At 46.2% G+C, this 20588-nt stretch overlaps 1 protein-coding gene across 1 annotated transcript; it reads left to right on the forward strand.

Moving 5' to 3' along the window:
* The first annotated feature begins 799 nt into the window (after positions 1 to 799).
* C20H16orf78 (chromosome 20 C16orf78 homolog) lies at positions 800 to 18993 on the forward strand. Its single transcript, XM_089903000.1, is given in 6 exon segments — positions 800 to 1652; positions 5441 to 5551; positions 6069 to 6105; positions 6108 to 6197; positions 15991 to 16243; positions 18627 to 18993. Coding segments are annotated over 6 exon segments (924 nt in total). The 5' UTR covers positions 800 to 1367; the 3' UTR covers positions 18775 to 18993.
* The last annotated feature ends 1595 nt before the right edge of the window (positions 18994 to 20588 follow it).

Raw genomic sequence — 20588 nt, forward strand, 5'->3', positions numbered from 1 at the left:
GAGTAACAATATGATTAACAGCCGACTTCCCACATAAAACAACGAAAGGCAGAAGAGAATGAAATAACACATCAAAGTGCTGAAAAAAACGGTTAACCAAAAATTCTATTATCCAGCAAATTTTTCTTCAGAAATGAAGGCAAAAATAAAAGCATTTCTACATACACAAAGACTAAAGAATTCATTGCTAAAATCCTGCAAATATATTGTAAAACAAATGAAGCCAGATACAAAAGACTACATGTGTATGATTCTATTTATATAAAACTCCAACAGACAAAAGAAATCTATGAAATTAGAAGTCAGAGCACTGCTTACCTTTGGAGGGAGGTAGTGACTAGCAGGGGCCATGAGGGGGAATTTCTGGAGCATTAGTTACTTGTGATTCTGGCACACTTCTGCATATAGTTTCCATCAATAAAAGTTTACTAAAACAAAAAAGGAAGCTTGATCATGTCACTCCCTCCCCTATGTTTGATTCCCTTTATTGTTTTCCCTTTGCTTCCCTTTCCTTCCCAGTCTCAGCAAACCTGTGACCTCCAAGGTGCTCTCTGGTCCGGCCTCTGCCCACATCTCCAGCATCATTTCTCATTACCTAGTACACTAGCCACCTTGGCCTTCTGCTATTCCTCAAGTGTTCCCTGCTTCAATCCTGCCACAGGGCCTTTGCACACGCTTGTCCCCCTGGCCCAGAGCCCCATTGAGACCAGCTTACCCTTTAACTCCAGCCACTCCCCAAGTGTGATCTACTCATTACCCATCCAAGTCTAGTTCTTTTGTTTTGTTTAGTTCTTAGAATTATAGTCCTCTCCTTCAGAGCACGCATCTTCATTTGTCATTATGGATTCACAGGGTAATTATTTGCCTGCTGTTTTGTCTTTTCCACTAGTCCATAAGTTTTAGAAGGTCTGACTATGTCTTCATCTGTGTTGTATCTCCAGCACCATGTCTGGCACGTAGTAGGCATCTGATAACTCTCTGTTCAATGACTATAAAAGTACTTAAGGCTATACAAATCTTCAGTCTAATTAGAGCACACTGTGGAAAGCCTACCAGACTAAGAAAGTTTAGATTTTTTTTTATAAGCTACAAGGAGTCATTGAAGGTTTTGGAGAAAAGGAGATAGGTGAGCTGAGCTTTGTTTTAATAAGATCTCTGTAGAAATGGAAGTGGAGAGCCCATAAAGGAGGCTGTGGCAGAATCCAAGTGATGGACAGTGCCTAAAGAGGGACAGTGGCCAAGAGGGGAAACCAGTGTCTTGCTCCACTCTGACCCCCATGGACAGCCTGACAGTGACCTCACAATCACCCTCTGGATCTCCTACCCTTGAAGGTTAATATCCCGGCTCTGGCCTAACGCTGCCCTTTATGTTCACATTTATGTTCACATCTAGGGGACAAAACCCTACCATCTGAGTCATCCAGGCCAGCAACCAGAGGCAGAGGGTTCAACAAAGCAAGAGTGTGCCACCTTTCCACCCAAGGCATGACCAAGGCTCCATGATGACAGAGTATTCAGAGGACCTGAAGGATTCCCTGCCCACAGAAAGGAAGTATGTGTGGAGGACGGCCGAGGAGAGGCGGATGTCAGACCTCAAGTGGGTGTTGGAGTGGCTGGAGCGGAGGCAGGGGAAGAAGAAGCAAGCTCTCCAGGTGTATATTTACTGTCAAAGAAAACCTGCAAGGAAGGCTTCATTCGAGACTACTACTGTATGATGTGATGGGGTGAGGGGAGGGTTTGCAGCACTGGGGTGAGCCAGTAGAAGAGCACCGGAGGACATGGGGAGAGATTGTCACTGTGATCAGGCCATCCTTGTTGGCTAATTATCCCTATGTAGTTAGGCTCCTACCCTCCCACAGAGACTGGGAGATGGGAATGCTATCTTTCCTGATGATTGCATTTCAAGGGGATGGCTCCCAAACTCTGGAGAAAAACATTCCTGGATTATAAAGCTGGGCAAGAGGCTGGGAGAAGATTTACATCTCAAAGGGGCAGAGAAAGAATTTACAGGTGTAAATTGTCTAAAGGAATTGTTCTAGGAAAAGGGAGGTCAAGGTCCTAGAGTCAGGAAGAAACCTACCTAGTTTAGTGGAGGTGAAGGGACCTTAAAGCCATCTTGGTCAGTGTTGGAGAAGGGCTGAGAGGCAATAGCTTCTAGTGTCTTGATGATCTCAGAATGGGTCCTCCCACTGTCCCCAGGCACTTCCATCCACATGATGGTCCCAGGGTCAGAGGGCATTCTCCACCTCCACTAGCCCCACTGGGACTCCTGCTAACATACCTCTTCCTTTCTATCCTGCGTTAGAACTGGTTGTAACCGCCTGTCTTAGTCCATTTGGGCTGCTACAACCAAATACCATAGACCAGGTGGCTTAGAAACAACAGAAATTTCCTTCTTACGGATCAAGGTGCCAGCAGATTTGGTGTCTGATGAAGGCCTGCTTCATGGTTCATAGATGGCTGCCTCCTTGCTATATCCTGATAAAGAGGAAGAGTCAGGAGAGCTCTCAGGGGCCCTTTTTTAAGGCCCTAGTCCCATTTATGAGGGCTCCACCCTCATGATATAACAACCTCCTGAAGTCCCCACCTCCTGACACCATCACATAAGGATTTCAGCATAGGAGTTTAGGGGGACACAAACATTCAGTCTGTAGCACCACCCTTTCCTCTTTCTCCAGGAACTATGACAACCAATTTTGCCCCAGTTTCCCCCAGAGTTCCGCTCTGGGCCCATCGTCTACAGAAAATTAAGCCATGCCCTTGGAAAGTGGTCTCTCTCCTCTGCAGAAAGTGGCCTCTGCCACCTAATCTTGACTCCCAGAGAAAAATGGGTGAAAACGGCATTACTATGAACAATGATAACTTTTATTAAGCGTTTCCTGTGTGCCAGGCCCTGTGCTTACTGCAATGAGCTGTCTGGTCAACTGCTCCCAGCAAGGTTACAAGGTAGGCACCGTTCTTACCACCAGCTGAAGGATAAGAAGCTGAGATGAAGAGGAATAATTTGCTTGAGCTCACAGAGCTAGTGAGGGGCCGAGCCAGGGCTCAACCTCAGATTTATCCAGTTTCCAAGCTCGTGGGCTGTCGGGCCCACGCACCATCACCACCTCCCCTTCTCCTGCTTCACCCGGTTCAGCGGCCCCTGCCTTTCAGGGGAGCTCCTGTTCTGGTTATGTGCTTACTTGTCAATTATAGTCAGAGAGATCTGGAGTGCCAGTTCCATCAGATACGTGTAAACACATCTGACAAACATATTTTACTCTGAGGCGTTAGTGATTTACCTACTCTCCCCCTTCCCCCCATTTCTGGGCCTCTCAGAACTCATTCGCAGAAATCATATTCAGTTCTATGATGAATATGTTTGATCCCATCTCTTCGTACTAAGATTATATTCCTTTTTAAAAAATTTTTATTGGAGTATAGTTGATTTACAATGTTGTATTATTTTCAGGAGTACAGCAAAGTGAATCAGTTATACATATACATATATCCACTCTTTTTTTTAGATTCTTTTCCCATATTGGCCATTACAGAGTATTAACTAGAGTTCCCTGTGCTATATAGCAGGTTCTTATTAGTAATCTATTTTATATACAGTAGCATGTATATGTCAATCCCAATCTCCCAATTTATCCCTCCCCCACCCTTACCCCCTGGTAACCATAAGTTTGTTTTCTACCTCTGTGAGTCTACTTCGGTTTTGTAAGTAAGTTCATTTGTACCATTTTTTTAGATTCCACATATAGGCGATATCGTATGATATTTGTCTCAAAAGATTATACTCTAATAATGTTTTCACAGCTTTACCTTATATGTGGCTTTTATTGTAAATAAGTTTGGACCCAGGGAGGGAACAATTTAATCTGAAAATACAGTTAAATCTTCAAGCATCATTACCCTTACCAGAAGCATTTGTATTTCGAAAGACGCTCCTGAGAGAGAGGGTGATGCTTCCGTGGCAGGTCTCGTATGGCAGGTGGCGGGGGACACTTTAGTGAAGATGGTTGGAGGGGTGCTGTCCGCAGCCTCCTCTCCCTTCTCCTGGCAATCCAGGCTTTTCTCCACTTCAGCACGATTATGGAGCTACCCAGAGGGCTGTGCCCCTTGTGATCCATTTGCAATCCATGAAGACCCCTGAAGTCTCAAAGTCTCAGCCACAGGGGCCACTGAATCGTGGCTATTGCAGTTTCCTTGGGTCTGTGGTATCACCACATCCATTCCACTCAGCTTCCTCCAAAAATGGGGGCTGGTAGCTACTCAGGTGACTCTTGAGGAGAGGCTGAGGGTTGAGAAGAGAAGGTGGGAGGTGGGTCACCCGCGGGGGAGCCGGCCTTAGTCTCTCTCTAATCACCCTGCAGCATCAGCCCTGGACCCAGCTTGCGCCCCTTCCCCCCACTAAGCCAAACAAAGCCCTGAAGTTGAGTAGCACCCCGTCCTTTGATGGCCTCAAGCAGGACCTTGGACAGCTTCCTTCCACACATCCAGATGGCTTATCCAAACCCTCCTTCTGCCCATACAGTGTGGCTAACATTCATGGAGGGCTTAGCACTTCTGCGCAGTGATTCGTGTATTTCCCACTATGACCCTATGAAGTAGGTTCTGCAGTCGTCCCCGTCCTCAGAGAGAGCCGTCCCTTGCCCAAGGTTGCTCAGACACTCAGCCATAGAGCAGGATTGCAAGCCGGGCCGTCAGCCCTGGAGACCAGTCTCAGCCAACACCCCATGAACCCGACACCCTACGGCACACCCGAAGAGGAGACCTCGTTGATTCAGCTTCCCCACAATGCTCCAGCACCCCATGTCCACCCCTTAGACATGGGTCTGGATGTGCGTCTGTGGGCTCCTCCCCCGATGGGCCCTGCCGCTCCCTAATGAACCTTACTCTTTCCCTGGGTGCTCCTGGCGGCAGCTTTCGGGCCGAGCACACGTGCTCTGAACGGACTTGCATGTGCCTGACCTTCCTTTCCCAGCAGGCAGAGAGGAACACCCAGGGAAATAGAAAGGCAGGAGGCATTGTGATCACAGCTCTGGGAGGACAAGACGGGGTGGGAGTGGGACAAGGAGAGGAGGTGTTCTGGGCACAGGGAGCAGCCCTGGCTGGGCTTGAAGACTGGAGGTCGTGGTAGGGAAGTGGCAGCGAGAGAGGCCATCTGAGGGCCAGAAGGAATACCTACCAGGCTGGGGCATGGGGCCCTCACGTGGAGGGCGATAGTGATGGATTTTGAGGTGGAGAGGGACAGCCAGACCTGGGGTTGGAAGGCCATCCTGGGGGTGGTGTGATATGGACACCGGGTGCGTCAGGAGGCAGAGGGGCTGCAAGGGGGAAAGGGAGCGCCAGAGTGGGTGCGAAAGCTGTGTGGCACCTTCCACGCTGCAGGGTGCAGGGCTGGTCTGTGCCCAGTGGGCCATCCACTGGGTTTTTCTCCCTGTTCTTTCAGAAGAACAAACCCAAGGCGGTGACGCTCTCTGCAGCACATGTGAAGGAAGAAAAGAAAGCCCAAAAGGTCCAGAACCAGCAGGGAGGGAACCACCAGGTGGCATTCTCTAAGCAGGTGACACAGCCCCACCACTGTCTCCACGTGAAGGAGGGGCACCCACTCTGCTCCCGCGGGGGATTGGCTACTCTTTTTAAAATTTAAAGCTCTAAAATTCACTCCTGCCCCACACTAGCACCCAAAGGGATCACCTGCCCCCTCCACCCATCCAGCCCCCACCCAACACTCTGCACACCCCGGTGGGAAGACTTGCACCGCTGTGGTAGAGTTCATTCTTCCCGGGCGCCACCTCCCTCCCCTAAATCACTCAGGAGTGCCACTGGAAAGAGGAGACCGCCAGCGAAGGCTGTGGTTTCCAAGGTCCCTCATGGCCTCCCTCTGAGCTATAGGGACAGAAGGGAGGCGCTGGTGAGCAAACACCAGTGTGCATCCCTGTCCCAGTATCCCAGCACCCAGAGCAGGACTCTCCTTAGGCCCCCTCGCCTGCCTTTCAGCAAGCCCTTGAACTTGTTCATTTCGGGAATGAAGGAGGCGGAGCCAGATCCCTGTTCTCTAGCCTGTAATGTCTCTCCAGCTCCCCTCCCAGGCCTCAGGGCAAAGCTCCAGAGAGGACGGGGAAGGCTCTACAGAGTGGAAGCAAAGGGAAAACGCTTCAGCAGCATGACCCCGGGCAACTACCCCAAGGATGCACCTAGGAAATCTGGTAAGGGAAGCGCCTTGGTCCGGATGCCAGAACTGTCCTCATAACTGGCCTCCTATCAGAGGGACCAAAGGCTCACAGCATCCTTAGGGCAGCACCATCCATGTCAACCCAACCTCTGTGTATGCAGGAGCCCCACGTGACTGTTTGGGGAATCACAGCGCAAGAGGGTGTGACCTGGACAGGAGGCGAGCGGATGTCAAGGCTCAGCTGGCACCAGGGTGTTCCCTTCTCAGGAAGCCAGTATAACGTCCCCCAGGTTCCTGAAGCCATTTTGGTGACATCAACCTCATGTCCAAATGATCTAACTAGTTTAGATACTGTGACAATGTCAAGGTGCTACAGAAGGTACCACACCTGCTGGCTTGAAATCTGCCAGGTGATGCTTGCACCCAAGAAGAGGTGGGCTTGGGTTATGCCAGATACCTATTGCCAAGACTGCCTGAGTTCAAATCCCAGCCCCACCGATCGACAACACTTGTATATGAGATGTTATACAATCCCAGGCCACTCCAACTCTGGGGTCTAGTTTCCACATCCATAGAATGAAACATAACATGACCTGCCTCACAGTATAGTTGTGGGTTGAGGCTCGGAACATACTTAGCCTGATACAGAGTAGGTGCTCAATAAATGTTAGCAAATGGTTATTTCTAAGTAAACATTTTGCTAACGTTCTCTGGTGGGCTGTGTTGGAAAAACAGATGCATTTATTGTGCCTGCCCCCTTGGGATGGTGGCGTATGGTAAAAAAGAAATCTGGAAGGGATTCCAATTAGCCCAAAGAAAGAGGGGCAACAGCCTCCAAGCAAGGGCTCATTCTCCTGTACAAACTGCCCCCATTGTGCCCAAGAAAAGCTCTTTTTTTCTTTTTCATTGAAAAAGTCATTGTAACCAAACTGTAGTTATTTGCCAGTCGGAATTAAATATGATTGGCTCTAAATGCAAGGCAGGATCCTGGACTGAATCCTAAAATGGCTCTTCAGTGAAAAAACTGGTAGACCCAGAAAAGCTCTGTAATGTGCCCATGTTAATTGCTTGTTCCCTGCTTATGTAAGATGTTAACATTAGGGGAAACTGAGTGAAGGGTGTATAGGAACTCTCTGTACCATCTTCACAACTCTTCTGTAAATCTTAAAGTACTCCAAAATAAAAAGTTTATTTAAAAAGTAGAAAGAGATTGACTTATGTCCTATGGGAAGCCCCACACCTTCCCCAAGTTTCCCATCACTCTCAGTGTCCTGGTCCTGCTGGGACCCTGAGCATCTGTAGGTCTCACTTCCAGTGGCTGTTCCCTTCTCCCTGCTCTCTGCCAACCCAAACACAGAACACATTTCCTTCACTTCTCCCCAAACCTTTCACATGAAGCCTTTATGTATAAGCAGACTTTACTGAAGGTTTCGGGCAGCAAAGGGAAATAATTACATCACAGACTTCACAGCAAACGCATTAGAAGTTGATTACAATCCCCTCTTGTTCTTCAAAATCCTTGTCCCCTGCCACCAGGAGATTTCTCTGGCTACATTTCCTGCAGGGGTGGCCTCCAGATGTTTTCCTCAACCCCAAGCACCCAAGTCACAAGATTTAAGGAGGTGCCCTCTCTCAGGTGTCAACCCTGCACTTTCATGAGCCTGAGAGCAAGCACCTCCTTAAATTTTGTCCCCTGGGTACCTCGTTTGTCTCACTCTAGTCCTGGTTCTGCCCAGCTCTCCCTCTTCCCTCTTTCCTCTCCCCTCCATTCCATCCTCTGCCTTCCTTGCCCCGCACATTCCCATTGGCTTCTTACATCAAGGGATCACCTTGTTTCCTTTGTTTCGCTGTCTCATTCCACACTCAATGTAATCTATCAAGATATTTTCCTAAACAAAGGCAGTTCCTTCCCTAAGAGAAACTCTCATGCGAGTCGATTCATTTTTTTCATTTCACTGAACAAGATGCCAGCAGGGCAGGCTGACTCGCCAGCTATTTTGTCTTCTGCATTTCCCCCTGCATCTGCCCAGCCCTGTCTCGCACAAAACCACCCTGTCGGAGAGCAGTCTTCCCTCTCCTAATGTAATACAACCAATGGCCACTGGGGGTCGGCAGGTGCTCACGTCCCTCAAGTGCAGCAGCTGTTCAGAGACATCCAGGAACCACCTGTGCATCCAGGTGTGGCACCCAGGACTGAGTCAGGGCTGAGCCTGGGCATAGCAAGGGGAACTTACTGTGAAGGCTGTCAGGAAGCCTGAAATGAGTGAGCAGGATCTGGTTTGGGAGTGCAGCCTCTAGGAAGGGCGTAGAGGCAGTTAAGGGCTAAAGCAGGAGTCTAAGATGGTATAAGTGTCGATCAAGGAAAAGTATTCTAGACCAGAACATCTATTTCTAACCTCCCTCAGCCCCACTCAGCAACCAGATCATTAGCGTCATTTTCAAGAACCAGACCCCCTGTGTGTCCCAAGTTCCCTGTTGGAAGAGTAAGCTCTTTCCACTCTCCACGTCATGGTTCTGTGTGACTTGGTGGGCATGACCATCAAACATTCCCCACCACCTTCGGGACTGGAATGTGACAACTCAGCCTGTGCAATCACAACCACTCCTGCTCTTCTGTGTTTCCAGTGTTGTGATGGCCACAAAATCAGGATCTGCAAAACACTGTGAGTGCTCTGAACGAATGATATTAACTGTCCCTGGCTCCAGAGCACCGAAGCTAATAGGAACAACAGTGACAACACCCGTGTGGAATACTTTTGCTTTTCAGAGAAGACTGTTTCGCCTTTGTCACCTCACCTAATTTTCACAAAAACTCCCACTCACTCCCTTTAAACTGCTGAAATGCCCCTGTCCCTCCACTGATTACCATGTGGCACATTCAGGATGCCACAGCCTGCTGCCACTCCCTTCTGCTCCATTGCCTCTCCTCCCTTGAGTTCCCTGAGCACGCTTTCTTCTACTTTCTTTCCTCTTTCACCACCCTGTCCTGGTCCCCTCTGAGGGCTCACCCATACATGTTGACTCCTTGCCCCCCTCCCAATACAGCCTCTAGGTCAGCCCAACCCAGACGCAAGGCAGCAAGAGATCCATATGGGGGCTTCCCTGGTGGCGCAGTGGTTGAGAGTCCGCCTGCCGGTGCAGGGGACGCGGGTTCGTGCCCCGGTCCAGGAAGATCCCGCGTGCTGCAGAGCGGCTGGGCCCGTGGGCCATGGCCGCTGAGCCTACGCGTCCGGAGCCTGTGCTCCGCAACGGGAGAGGCCACAACAGTGAGAGGCCCGCGTACTGCAAAAAAAAAAAAAAAAAAAAAGAGATCCATATGGCTAAGCTGAAGCTGCGGTCTTGGGTCACCTCACTTCTGTGAATAAAGGATGCAAAATATCCCCATTTGGTGGGCTTCTTTCCCCTGCTTCATCTGATTCCATTAAGGCTTCTCTGACCCGCGCATAATCTCCACTTAAATTTATTAACCTCGTATATTTCTAACTTGCTACTAACCAACCTTCCCTTCTTTCCCCCTTCCCAGACCTCAATTTCCCCTCTGAATTCCCCACTGATCAGTACTGCCATTCTCATCCCATTATACAAGTTTCCTGGCTGATTCTATCCAAAGGAGTGGCTTTAACCTCTGTCTAGTGAATTCCAAATCCAAATCTCCAGACAGCCTTTTCTCCTGAGTTCCATCTACATGCCTGCTCCCAGTGTTAGCTTGGATGTCCCTCAGGCTCCGCAAACCCCCATGCCTCCCCTTCACAGGGGCCGTCGCACTGGCCCAGCACAGTGGCCCAAGTCAGAAGTTGTCTCCCTCCACGACCCTTTATGACCCGTTACTGGGTCCTGGAGATTGTACCTCCCTCATACCTTTCGTGCCTTTCACTTCCTCTCCACTTTAACTACTATTATTTAAGTTGAACCCCGACCCTAAGAACCTGCAATAGCTTTCCTCCTCTGCGGCTACCAAACTGGCCTTTCTAATTTATTCGGGTCTTTATATTTAAAGGGAGTTTCTTAGAGGCGGCCGATGACTGGGCCTTGCATTACTTTCAATCCAGTCTGACAATTTCAATCTTCCCGTTGGGATATTTAGACCATTTACACTGAATGTAATCATTGATATGGTTGAGTTTAAACCTACCATGTTGGTATTTGTTTCTAACTTATTCCATCTATTCTTTGCCCTCCCCGTCCTGTTTTTCTGCCTTCTTTTGGGCTGAGTAGTTTTTGTGATTCCATTTTATCTTCTTTGTTGGCTTGTGAACTATAACTCTTTGTTGTGCTATCTTAGTAGTTGCTTTAGGGTTGACAGGATTCATCTTTGACATATCACAGCCTCCCTTCACCTCATAGTCTGTATCACTCACGTAGAACATAAGGAACTTACAAGAGTATACTTCCATTTCTCCTCTCCCAACCCTCAGGATATTGTTGCCATTCACTGTATTTCTCCATAAGTTATTATAAACCCCACAATACACTGTTATTACTCTTGCTTTAAGCAAATATCTTTTAGAGAGACTTCAGTGTTTATCCATAGTTAACATTTCTAGTGCTCTTCATTGCTTTACACAGGTCCAGCTTTCTGCCTGGAGTCATTTCCTTCTGCCTAAAGATCTTCCTTCAACAGTTCTTATGGCGTGGGCTTGTTGGTGACAAATTCCTTCAGCTTTTATATATCTGAAAAGGTCTTTATTTCACTTTTGTTTCTGAAAGGTACTTTTGCTGAGTGTAGAATTCTAGACTGACAAGCTTTTTTCTTCAATGCTTTAAAGTTGTGCTCTGCCTTCTAGCTTGCATTGTCACCAGCGAGAAGTTGGCTGTCATCTTTATGTATGTGTTCCCTGTAACGTATCTTTTTCCTCTGACTTCTTTGGAAGTTTTCAAGCATCTTGGTTATGATGTGTCTTGATGTCGTTTGCTTCATGTTTCTTGTGTTTGTGTCTGGGGTTTGTTGAGATTCTTGGTTTATAGTTTCCATCATATTTGGAAAATTTTGGACCATTATTTCTTCAAATATATTTTCACTCCTCCACCCTCCTCCTCTCCTTCAGGCACCACAATTACACATATTTGAAGTTCTGCAACTCAGTAGGATTTTTCCCCAGTCTTTTCTCTCTGTGTTTCATTTTGTATAGTGTCTGTCGCTATGTCTTCAAATTCACTGATTTTTCCTTCTACAATACCTAATCTGCTATTAATCCCACCCAATGTATTTTTCATACTAGACATTGAAGTTTTCATGTCTAGAATTTCAATCTGGGTTATTTTCAACCTTCTGTGTCTTGCCTTAGCATGCTCAAGTTTTGTTGAACATACAGAGCTATACAGTTATAATAGCTGTTTTAGTGGTCTTGTCTACCAGTTCTATCTATGTAGTTTCCTCTCCTGCATAACTAGTATTCAGCTGAGAGAAGCTTCTGCAGATCTCTGCAGCTCTCCATGCAGTTTTCTCCTGTTACTCTGCCCTGTGAATTCTAGCTTCCTTGGCCCATTTAAATTGTCTATTCTCTCCCCAACTCAGGGAAACTGCTAGATATTATCTAGGTTTTCCCCTCCCTGTGCTGCAACCTGGAAGCATCTCCCAGCTCTCAGCTGGGGCTCCCATGGGACTCACCTCTTCCTTTTCTCAAGAGCCACTGCCCTGAATTACCTGTTGTCCAATGTCTGAAAAAGCCTGTTTCATGTATCTGGCCCCACTTTATAGCTGCTTAAGATGGAAGGAGAAATCCAGTCCCTGTTACCCTATCTTGGCTGGAAGCAGAAGTCTCACATTGGCTTTTCCAAAGCACAAACCTGATTGAGTGCAATGAGAAGTCATTGAAAAGTTTTAGGAAGGAAGCTGCCAAGTTAGATTTGAATTTTTAAAAGGTGATTCTGGCTAAGGGCCTCTAAAAGATGCTGGGAAAACACTGGGAACACATTTCCAAAGTAAACCTTGACAAAGTCTGAGCATCTAGACTAAGAAAATGGAACTCATTTGGCTTTCTCTCCTTGCCCACTATGCTCAGAGCATTCTGCCCCTGCCAGGCAAGGGTGCATTCCTAATGTGGAGAGTTGGAGGGCAGTTACCAACTCTGTCTCTATGAGTACAGAGCAGTCCCTGGAGTCCCAAACAGAGCTCACCAGAAATCTTAACTTATCTGTTCATCCATGGACTCAGGAACATGGGACATTTTGTCCAAGAGGGTAGCCAGGATAATCTCCCAGAAAAAGGCACTGACAACCTGGGTTCACATTTTCCTGGATCCACCACTGTCTATGGCATCTTGGGCACATGACTTAATCTCTCCAATCCTCCACTTTCCCATTTGTTCAATGGATGTGACATGGTTGTGAGACTGTAGCTGCCCCCCTCCCTAGAAAGGCTTTAGAACACTGCCTGGCACATAAGTTATGCAATAAGTGTTAGCTAATATGTAAAATTATCATCACCCTTTCTATTACTGCTCTTCTTTCCTACGTGAGACCTACCTTGACCCAGAAGAGGATCAGACGTCTCAGGAAAGGCTATGGCCCGTTCTCCAAGGGATTTCAATTCGTGTCAGTGAAGATGTGTAGCTCAGGATTCTCCTGGAACATAGGACCAATTTCCACCATGCACAGACTGCTAATACCACCTGACCCTATCACCCTGTTCGGGGCCAGCTGTCAGTTTAGAGAGCCATTCTGGACATAAAGATTCCAGTTCAGCCACTGACTCATTCTGAGACCATGGGCAAGTCAAAGCTTCTCTCCAGGCCACTTTCCCTCCATTTATGTAATTGTAGAAGGTCTAGACTCCCCCAGACATATCCTGGTAAAATTCCTGAATTTTATTTATGAAATCTTGCAAGCTTACAGGAAGAACAACTTACTTACAAAGGAAAAAGAGTCAAATTAGCATCAATCTAGAAGTGAAATGAACACCTATAGACTACTGAGAGCAAAGACTTATAATCTCATAATCCTATCCTCAGCCCGTATATAAGTTACCGTCAGGGTGAATGAATGATATTTGCAAATTCAGAAATATTTAGGGACTTTCTCAGCCATTTATCCATTCATCTATAGAAAATGCCCTAGAAGAGGGCAGAGGCACCAAAGTAGGAAATAATTGGTTTAAAAATCAAAATCTAGATACACACTTAAAATCACGCGATATAGAAAGAATGAAAAAATGATAGGCAAAGAGATAACAAGAAATGCAAACATATGAGGTGGGTTTAAGGCTAAAAGAAACAACAGGGTAAAAGAGGGATATTTTAAAATGTTAAAGAGAACAAATAATAACAATAAACCTACACACAACAAAAAAGTAGTAGTTAAATAAACATTTAGAAATGCAAAGAGAATCTGACAAAAATAAAGTTATAGTAGGAGACTGCAAAATACCTCTTTCAGAACCCAATAGACAGATCAAAGAGGCAATTACAGTAAGTGCCTAGAAGAATCTAACCGTGTAATTAACAAACCATAACTTTATAGTTGAACAGAGGACACGCATTTTTCTGTGACCAAAGAATATTTCTAAACATCATCTGTATATTCATGAAAAGAAATCATTAACCTTCACAGGAGTAAAGATTTCAGGGCCGCCTACGGTGTCCTAACGCAATAATTAGAATTAAAATGAAAAGGTGATCTCAACAGAAGTTAAGAAACACTCCTAAAATACCATTATTTCAAAGAAAAAAACCATTGAAAATAAGTCTGTTTCATACCAAAATCCATGGGATGAAGGCGAAATCTATGCCCAGAAGAAAATTTACAGCAAAAACTAAAAGTAATCGTTCTTGTCTGTATAAAACAAACAAAAAAATTAACACTTTTATTAATTTAATGATATAGAAGAAATCATTAATATGAAAAAGAGAGAATTAATACATTAAATACCAGCTAAGATTAATGAAATACAAGATTAAAAGTAGTTAAAAGGATAAAGCCAAAGCTAGCTTTTTCAAAAACCAAGTGACAAACAGTATGAAGTTATCGTGAGCCTTGTCAAAAGAGTCAAAAATATACAAGATTTTATATGAGAAAGGATGCATAAGCAAAGATAAAAAATACATTAAATGAATTATAATAGAATACTATATGCACATCTACACAATACATTTGAAAATCCAGCGTAAATGAATAATTTCCTATCAGACTATAAATTATCAAAATGGACATTGTAAAGAGTAGAAAAGTTGAATAGAGCAATTTCTGAGGTAAAAATTGAAAGATGGTAGACATTTTCCCACTACAAAAGGCACCAGGACAAATGATTTCACACCAAGTTCTACCTAACATTTAAAAAGCAAATAATCCCAATGTCACTTCAACTATTGCAGGCCATATAAAATACAGACATTTGTGCATTAATTTGACAAGCCATCATAACCTTAAACTTAAAAGATTAGGCAAAAAAGCAGGCCAATCTCACAATAATAGATGATTTTTAAATGATTTAAAAAATTGTAGCAAATAGACTTAATGTATGAAAATATAGCAAATATATCCACATATGAAATGAATAATAAACCATGACCAGGTGGGATTTATTATAGCAGGTTATGAATGGTTCGGTTAATCAATATCAAGATATCTAATAACATAATTTATTACATCAAGAAATTAAAAGAAAACCATATGATCAGTAGATGATAGAAAAGCAATAAATAGAATCAAGCAATTATTACTAATAAAAACTCTATGTAAACCAAGACCAAAGCTGCTAAATATTATAAAACATATTCCAAAAATAGTGGCAAATATCATTCTAAATGATGAAATGCTGGATCACTTTCATTAAAATCAGGAACAAAATGAGGCATGACTGCTATCATCATTATTGACATAGTTTTGGAGGGTCTGTCAAATGCAACATGTCAAGAGGAGTACATAAATTTTATAAATATTAAGAGGGATATATTTTCATTTTTCTCCTGATATGATTGCCTTTCTACAAAACTCAAGAAATTCTAGTCAAAAAATAATAAAATCTGGGCTTCCCTGGTGGCGCAGTGGTTGAGAGTCCGCCTGCCGATGCAGGGGACACGGGTTCGTGCCCCGGTCCGGGAAGATCCCACATGCCGCGGAGCGGCTGGGCCCATGAGCCATGGCCGCTGACCCTGTGCGTCCGGAGCCTGTGCTCTGCAACAGGAGAAGTCACAACAGTGAGAGGCCCATGTACAGCAAAAATAATAATAATAATAATAAAATCTGGTATGGTTGTTGGTGTACTAGAAAACAAAATTTTAAACAGTAGTGTTTTCTCTATACTGGTCGCACCAGTTAGAAATAGAAATGAAAAGAAAATATTCCACTCGCACAAGTAAAAATCTGTAAAATACAGAGGAGTATGTTTAACAAGAAAATAATTAAGGTCTCCAAGCTCTAGTCCCATCTAGTCTGATGGGTAACATCAGACCCTCACTACTTCATTTCATATATGTGTGTCTTTGTTCCTCCTGTCCGCCCAGGCTGTTCCTCCCTTTTTCATCTGATAAACTATTTGTCCTTTAAAAATCCAGCTCAAAGTTGATCTCCTCTGATACCTTCCCCTAACCCCCCTTTAGGCTAACATTCACTTTAGGTGAATTTTCTCTGGGGAGGGAGAAAAGATTGAGAGAAGGAAATGAATGAAAGGAGTGAAAGGGAATGAGTTGAGGAGATGAGGGGAAAGGAGGGAGAAAAAGATGAATGGGGATTAAACAAATGCTAAGGAGAACCTGCCAAAGCCTTGAAAAGACCTCATATCTCTAATGTTTGAAGCCCTTGCAGCCTTCCAGGTCTCATCTCCTTCCTGTCCACCCTACTGCTCACCTCTACCAGGATCTAACCCCCTGGTGACATCTGTCCAATTTCAGACTTAGACATCAAGGATGAAATCACCCAAGAGTCCACTCAGCGCTCAACGCCATACCATCAACAAAGCATCATAGAACCCATGTTACAGGATGCTATCTTTGTCCCACGGAAGTCAACCCTCTTGCGAGATTGGGTTGGCAAGACGCCCGACGCCTCCTACGAGCGTAAGCTGAAGAGCCTCATGGAGAAGGGCAGCGAGCCCAAGATGGAGACGGTGAGGATGCTGAAGCCAGAAGAGGTGCTGAGCTGCCGGTGAGCAGCCCTGTGCAGGTGGGGCTGGGCGCATTCTGCAAGACCAGGCTTTGTTCACGACTGTCTGTGGTTCATGCACCTGGGCTGAGCCCAGAGCAAGGGAGGGTGGCTGCCGCATGTCCGGGCTCTGTCTTTGAGTCCCAGAGGGCTGCTCCAGGGCTGAAGCTGTTGGGTTTCTGAGCAGCCTCACTCGCTAGAGGATCATCTCCTGAATGGACACGACATTTAGGTGCTGCCATTTTGACGCCACGCCTTTGGACGCATACACGACCTTTCTAAAATTTCTCTTTGTTTCACAAAAGAAACCATGAATATTATCCACAAAGGAAAGAATGAGTTGTTTGTGGCCTTGTTTTAACAGGAAACTCCCCCAAGATCCTTTACACTAATGGTGTTGAATTGCTGGTGACAGTAGCCACCACTCCCAGGGCTACCTGCTGTACGTTTGGGGTTTTAGACTCCAAGGGGACCATGAACAAAGTATGAAACCATTTGGTATTTACTGCTCTTACCAAGGGGTCTCACTTCTTCCTTGTTCTTTGTCATACTTCTCAAGACCCACTGGTTTTCAGCAACACCAAACAGCTTGGTTTTTGCCCCCAAATCCAAGCATCCCTCCCCAGCCCAATGTTATTCTTTACTGTAAAGATGTAACTGACAACACTCAGAAACTTTGGCAAAGGAGGAAATAGGACAAGAGACTAAGGTAGTCAGCCTTGTAGAGTTCACAGCAGTGAACTCGCCTGTAGGTTTCAGACGGCCTCAGATGCCTGGCGTCTGAGGGCGCCATCACACAGTCCTGCTCTTCTGGCTGACTAACTGATTGAAAGATGGACAGGCAGTCTCTTCCACTAGAGGGGGTTCTGGCTCATGCCACCTCCACAGCTGGATGACTTTGGCTATGGGTTTCAAATTGATAAAGTGGTTTTAATTGACTCTGGCCAAAGACAGCCTACCTGGGCTCCATGGTGGGGACAAAAGAGACTTGGACAGGGTAGGGGGAGAGAATATTTGGAGAGATGGCAATTAACAAGCCATTAGAAAAACACCCAAGAAAAGGATGAAATTGTCCTTTGCAATCTTAGTGAGCGTCCACAGGTAGATATGTGTGAGATTGCCCCCTGGGGCTGGGCTGGTCAGGGAAGGGTGGGGCTGACCTGAGCCGTGTCGGGGAAAGGTAGTACAGGTATAGGGGCTGGTGAGTGAGGTCTGAGCTGCCTGTAAGAACAGGGAAGCTCTGGGCAGATCTTCAAAGAGAAGGGAAGTTCCCTGGTGGCCTACTGGTTAGGATTTCAGGCTTTCGCTGCCAAGGGCCTGGGTTCAACCCCTGGTTGGGGAACTAAGATCCTGCGGGCCACAGGTATGGCCAAAAAAAAAGAAAGAAGAAAAAAAGGAAAGAGTAGGGAGACCATTCCCAATGGGTAGAAAAGCCAGGTTCTATCAATATGCAACTCCTCCCCCACCACCTGTAGCAAATTAACCAACCGGAATGCAGCCTGAATCGGGGGCCTCCCTCCTTATACTAAAGATGGGAGCAAGGTCAAAGTTGATGGTGGAATAAGGAATATGATGGCAGAGATACTGTCTAAATCACATAAATGGCATCAGTCCTATTCCTCAGTACAAGTCAGAATGGTGGGGCTTTAGCTAATATTTTAAATCAGTGTTTTAATTTTAATTTTTTAATTGAAAATTGTAATAGTTTGAATACTATTAAAAATACTCACCTCTATTCCTACAGTTTTCTCAGCCTTTATTTCCACTGTCCTGGATTCCCCCAGTCCTTGGACTCACTCAGATTATACACACGTGGCAGTGATGAGAGAAAACACCTAACAATTTGCATCCTGGTTTTTTCTCCCCATTTGGCAATAACGTCACAGCCATATTGCATTTTCTTCTTCCTAACAACATTTTAACACTAGCAGAAGAGTCCTTGAAATGGATATTCCATTTTTTGCTTGACCATTCCTCTGTTGATGGAATTTCCTATTTTCCTATTGTTGATAACCCCAAAATAAACACTTTTGTTTATGTAGCTTTTCCTTCCATTGAATTCTCTTCTTGGGATAAGTTGAGGACCTGAGGGGAATTACTGAGTCAAAAATAATAAACCTGGTTTTTTGGGGGGTGGGGCAGGAGGTGCTTGGCATATATGTTGCCAAATTGATTTCCAAAAGAGTTATACCAATAAAAACACCCACCAAGTCTGTGGGGTGTCCCAGTCTTTTATGAGACCTCTGTCAGCTCCAGAAATGTCTGGAGGGCCAGTCCCTTACAGAGGTCCCACACTGTCGCTCTTTAACTCTAAGCTCTTTTCAATGAAGTTTACGCCTGCAGTGACTCCACCCTCAACTGACCTCTTTGGCCTTGTCTCGCACAGATACCTGAGGTTGTCCAAGAACAATATTCGAACTTTGCTCAAGCTGTGCAAGGATGCAGGAATGAACGAGGACATCCACCCCCACGTGGTTGAAGAAGAGAGAGATGCTAAAAAGGTGTTCAACCAAAACATCAGTGTAGCCCTCTAAATAGCTCCTCTTCCCGGCCACCTCAAGCCCCCTCCGCTGTTGGACCCTCGGCCATCAGACGCCACCCTCTGGCACACCACACCTGGCTCTTCAGACCTGGGGCATCCCCTTACGACAGTAGCGATCAGGAAACAAGGTTAGACTGCTTGGATCATTGCACTGACGTAGTGTTTTGTCCTCGCCATCCAAGTCAGAACCAACGCAGGAGAAACTATAGGTTTCCTCCCCACCCCCCAAAGAACACTCCTTGAAAAAGCCTTCTTAGAAAGGAAGTCTTAGAAGAAGTGAGAAATGGGAGCCCAGAGCCTCCAGAGGGATTTCAGGAGAGACAAAGTACTGAGGGGCTGTTGGGGACACATACACCCCAGGTCTTGCCCAGCCATCCCCACTACCTCCTGTGGCGGACACGGCTCTGCGGGGAGCTGGCCCTCGTGTGTGTAGGGTGGGAAGCTGATCGGGAGGGCAGGAGGGAGAGGACTCTGTCAACTCAGGTAAACAAGGATTACTCAGAGAAGTCACAGAGAGCAAGGAACTGGCTCAGAGTCACACAGGCGAGAAGCGGCAGGGCTGGGATGGGAAGAGTGTCCTCACCTTAGTCTCCCGTTCTTGCCTGACGGAGCTCCTGGCAAATCCTGCCCGACAGTTCGGAGATGCTGCCTTCCTCTCATGCAGCAACGGCCAATGGAGGTCCCTGTAAGCATTCAAGTAAGTTCAAATCCCAACTGCCCCACTTACTAGCTGTGTGACTTTTGGCAAGTTACCACCCTTCTCTGTGCCTTTGTTTCCTCATCTGTAAAATGGGGCTAATGATGGAACCTGCTGAGCAGGGATGCTGAGAAGAGGAAACGAGAGCTTCCATGTGAAGCATGAAGCACAGACATTGACACACAAGAGCTCGATAAACGTGTGAGCTGTTTCCCTAGTTTCTACAGTGAATGAGGAGCAGATTTCCCAGCCCCGGCTTCCCCAGGAGGGGTCCTTAAAACTGGGCCTATCGATGTTGAGTCAAACCCTGTTGAAAAGCTGCTGATTCCAAACCCGTGCCCTTCGTGGTAAGTCCAAAAATTAAATGGCCCCTGAGCCCTCCAGGGCTAGTGAACACCCCCAGGGGATCAGATATAGCCGCTGGTCCAGCTGGGCCCCACTAACCAGGTTTTACTTTCTGCCTCCATATACGAAAAGGGCAGGGATTCCACTGCCCCCCACCCCATATGCTTTTTAAATCTCCATGCCCTATCTCGAGGCTCCAAAGTGACCCCTCTGAGGTGAGTGGCTCTCTCCACTGAGAGTCACTGCCCTTGGGAGTCAGAGCAAAAGTGTGGAGGTTTCCAATCCCCCCATGCACCCACTCAAGTCACCACTAAGGGAAGGCAGAGCCCCTTAGGGTTGTGGGCAGCTCAGAGACGTGTGCCCGGAGCACGGCAGCCCGGCGATGTTTGGACAGAGCCCACAGCTAGAATCTCAAGAAACCAGCTGTGAACAATTAGACGATAGTCCCTTTCTCCAGCAAATACCTGTTCTTGGGGAGAACCAGCTCTTCTAAAAGGGGAAAGAAAGGTATTTCCTGAGCATCACCAAGTGTCAGGCACTTTGTCGGTATTGTCACATTCAAAATCAAAACCTAAAACCATCTTCAGAGGCATTCACTTCGTCCCACTGACTCAGTGGTCTGCATGAGTCACTGCCAACCTCTTTCCTGCACTGAGTGCTCTCACCTCCAGGAAGTCCTTCTGCCTATCTAATCTGCCTCTCTCTTGCTGCCGTTTGAGCCCATGTTCTCTCCTTTGAGCCACAGGGGAAAGGGAGGAGAAGTC

This window comes from Delphinapterus leucas, chromosome 20 (genome assembly GCF_059928025.1).
Source record: "Delphinapterus leucas isolate spDelLeu-1000000601 "Yukka" chromosome 20, BTC_Dleu_Yukka2, whole genome shotgun sequence".
Taxonomy (NCBI): Eukaryota; Metazoa; Chordata; class Mammalia; order Artiodactyla; family Monodontidae; genus Delphinapterus; species Delphinapterus leucas.